Genomic DNA, 526 nt, shown 5'->3' with positions numbered 1-526 from the left:
GAAATGTTTCCAGATTCTCACATTCCGTGTTTTAGAAATTCCTAGCGTCAAAGACTGTAGGATATACTGTGATTTAGATGTGTAGGGAATTTGTGTATGTAATTTACATTAAATGAAAAGCTACACAAAAAAACATCTTCCCATGCGAGATAAGAATGTTAATAGAATGATAAAATATTTTCATTCTTATGTTATGGGAGAAGATAGTTCTTTAAGTGGTTATTCTGACCCCACAGTTTACAAGAAAACATTCTTTAAATTATAATCACTCTTAAAACAAGCTGTCCACAGAGGCAGAGACAGAGATTAGCTTTTCAAACGCTGCATCGAGGCCAGCAGAAAATCAGTGGCTGCGGTGTCAACACCCCTTTCTGCCCCGACGTTTTTCCGCGTTATCTTCGCACTGCGGCAGAGCGGCCAATTTACGGTCATGAGGGCCAGGGTTACGGGTCCACCCTCACGGGAGACGCTCGCTCGGGCAGCACCGACGCTGTGAGGAGACAGAAGCCAGGGCTGGAGGCCGCGC

The 526-nt window shown here is 44.5% G+C and overlaps 1 protein-coding gene across 1 annotated transcript in view; it reads left to right on the top strand.

Annotated features, from left to right (window-relative positions):
- Positions 1 to 430: 430 nt before the first annotated feature.
- The window catches only part of MTFMT (mitochondrial methionyl-tRNA formyltransferase), a 6,810-nt gene continuing 6,714 nt past the window's right edge, over positions 431 to 526 (top strand). The window contains exon 1 of the mRNA XM_009280493.1: positions 431 to 492. Coding sequence (XP_009278768.1) covers positions 431 to 492 — 62 coding nt within the window. The remainder of the gene's footprint in view (positions 493 to 526) is intronic.

Source organism: Aptenodytes forsteri, unplaced genomic scaffold (genome assembly GCF_000699145.1).
Source record: "Aptenodytes forsteri isolate BGI_AS27 unplaced genomic scaffold, ASM69914v1 Scaffold83, whole genome shotgun sequence".
NCBI classification, from domain to species: domain Eukaryota; kingdom Metazoa; phylum Chordata; class Aves; order Sphenisciformes; family Spheniscidae; genus Aptenodytes; species Aptenodytes forsteri.
Note: the sequence above shows the minus strand (reverse complement) of the source record. Positions and strands in the feature narration are given on the sequence as shown.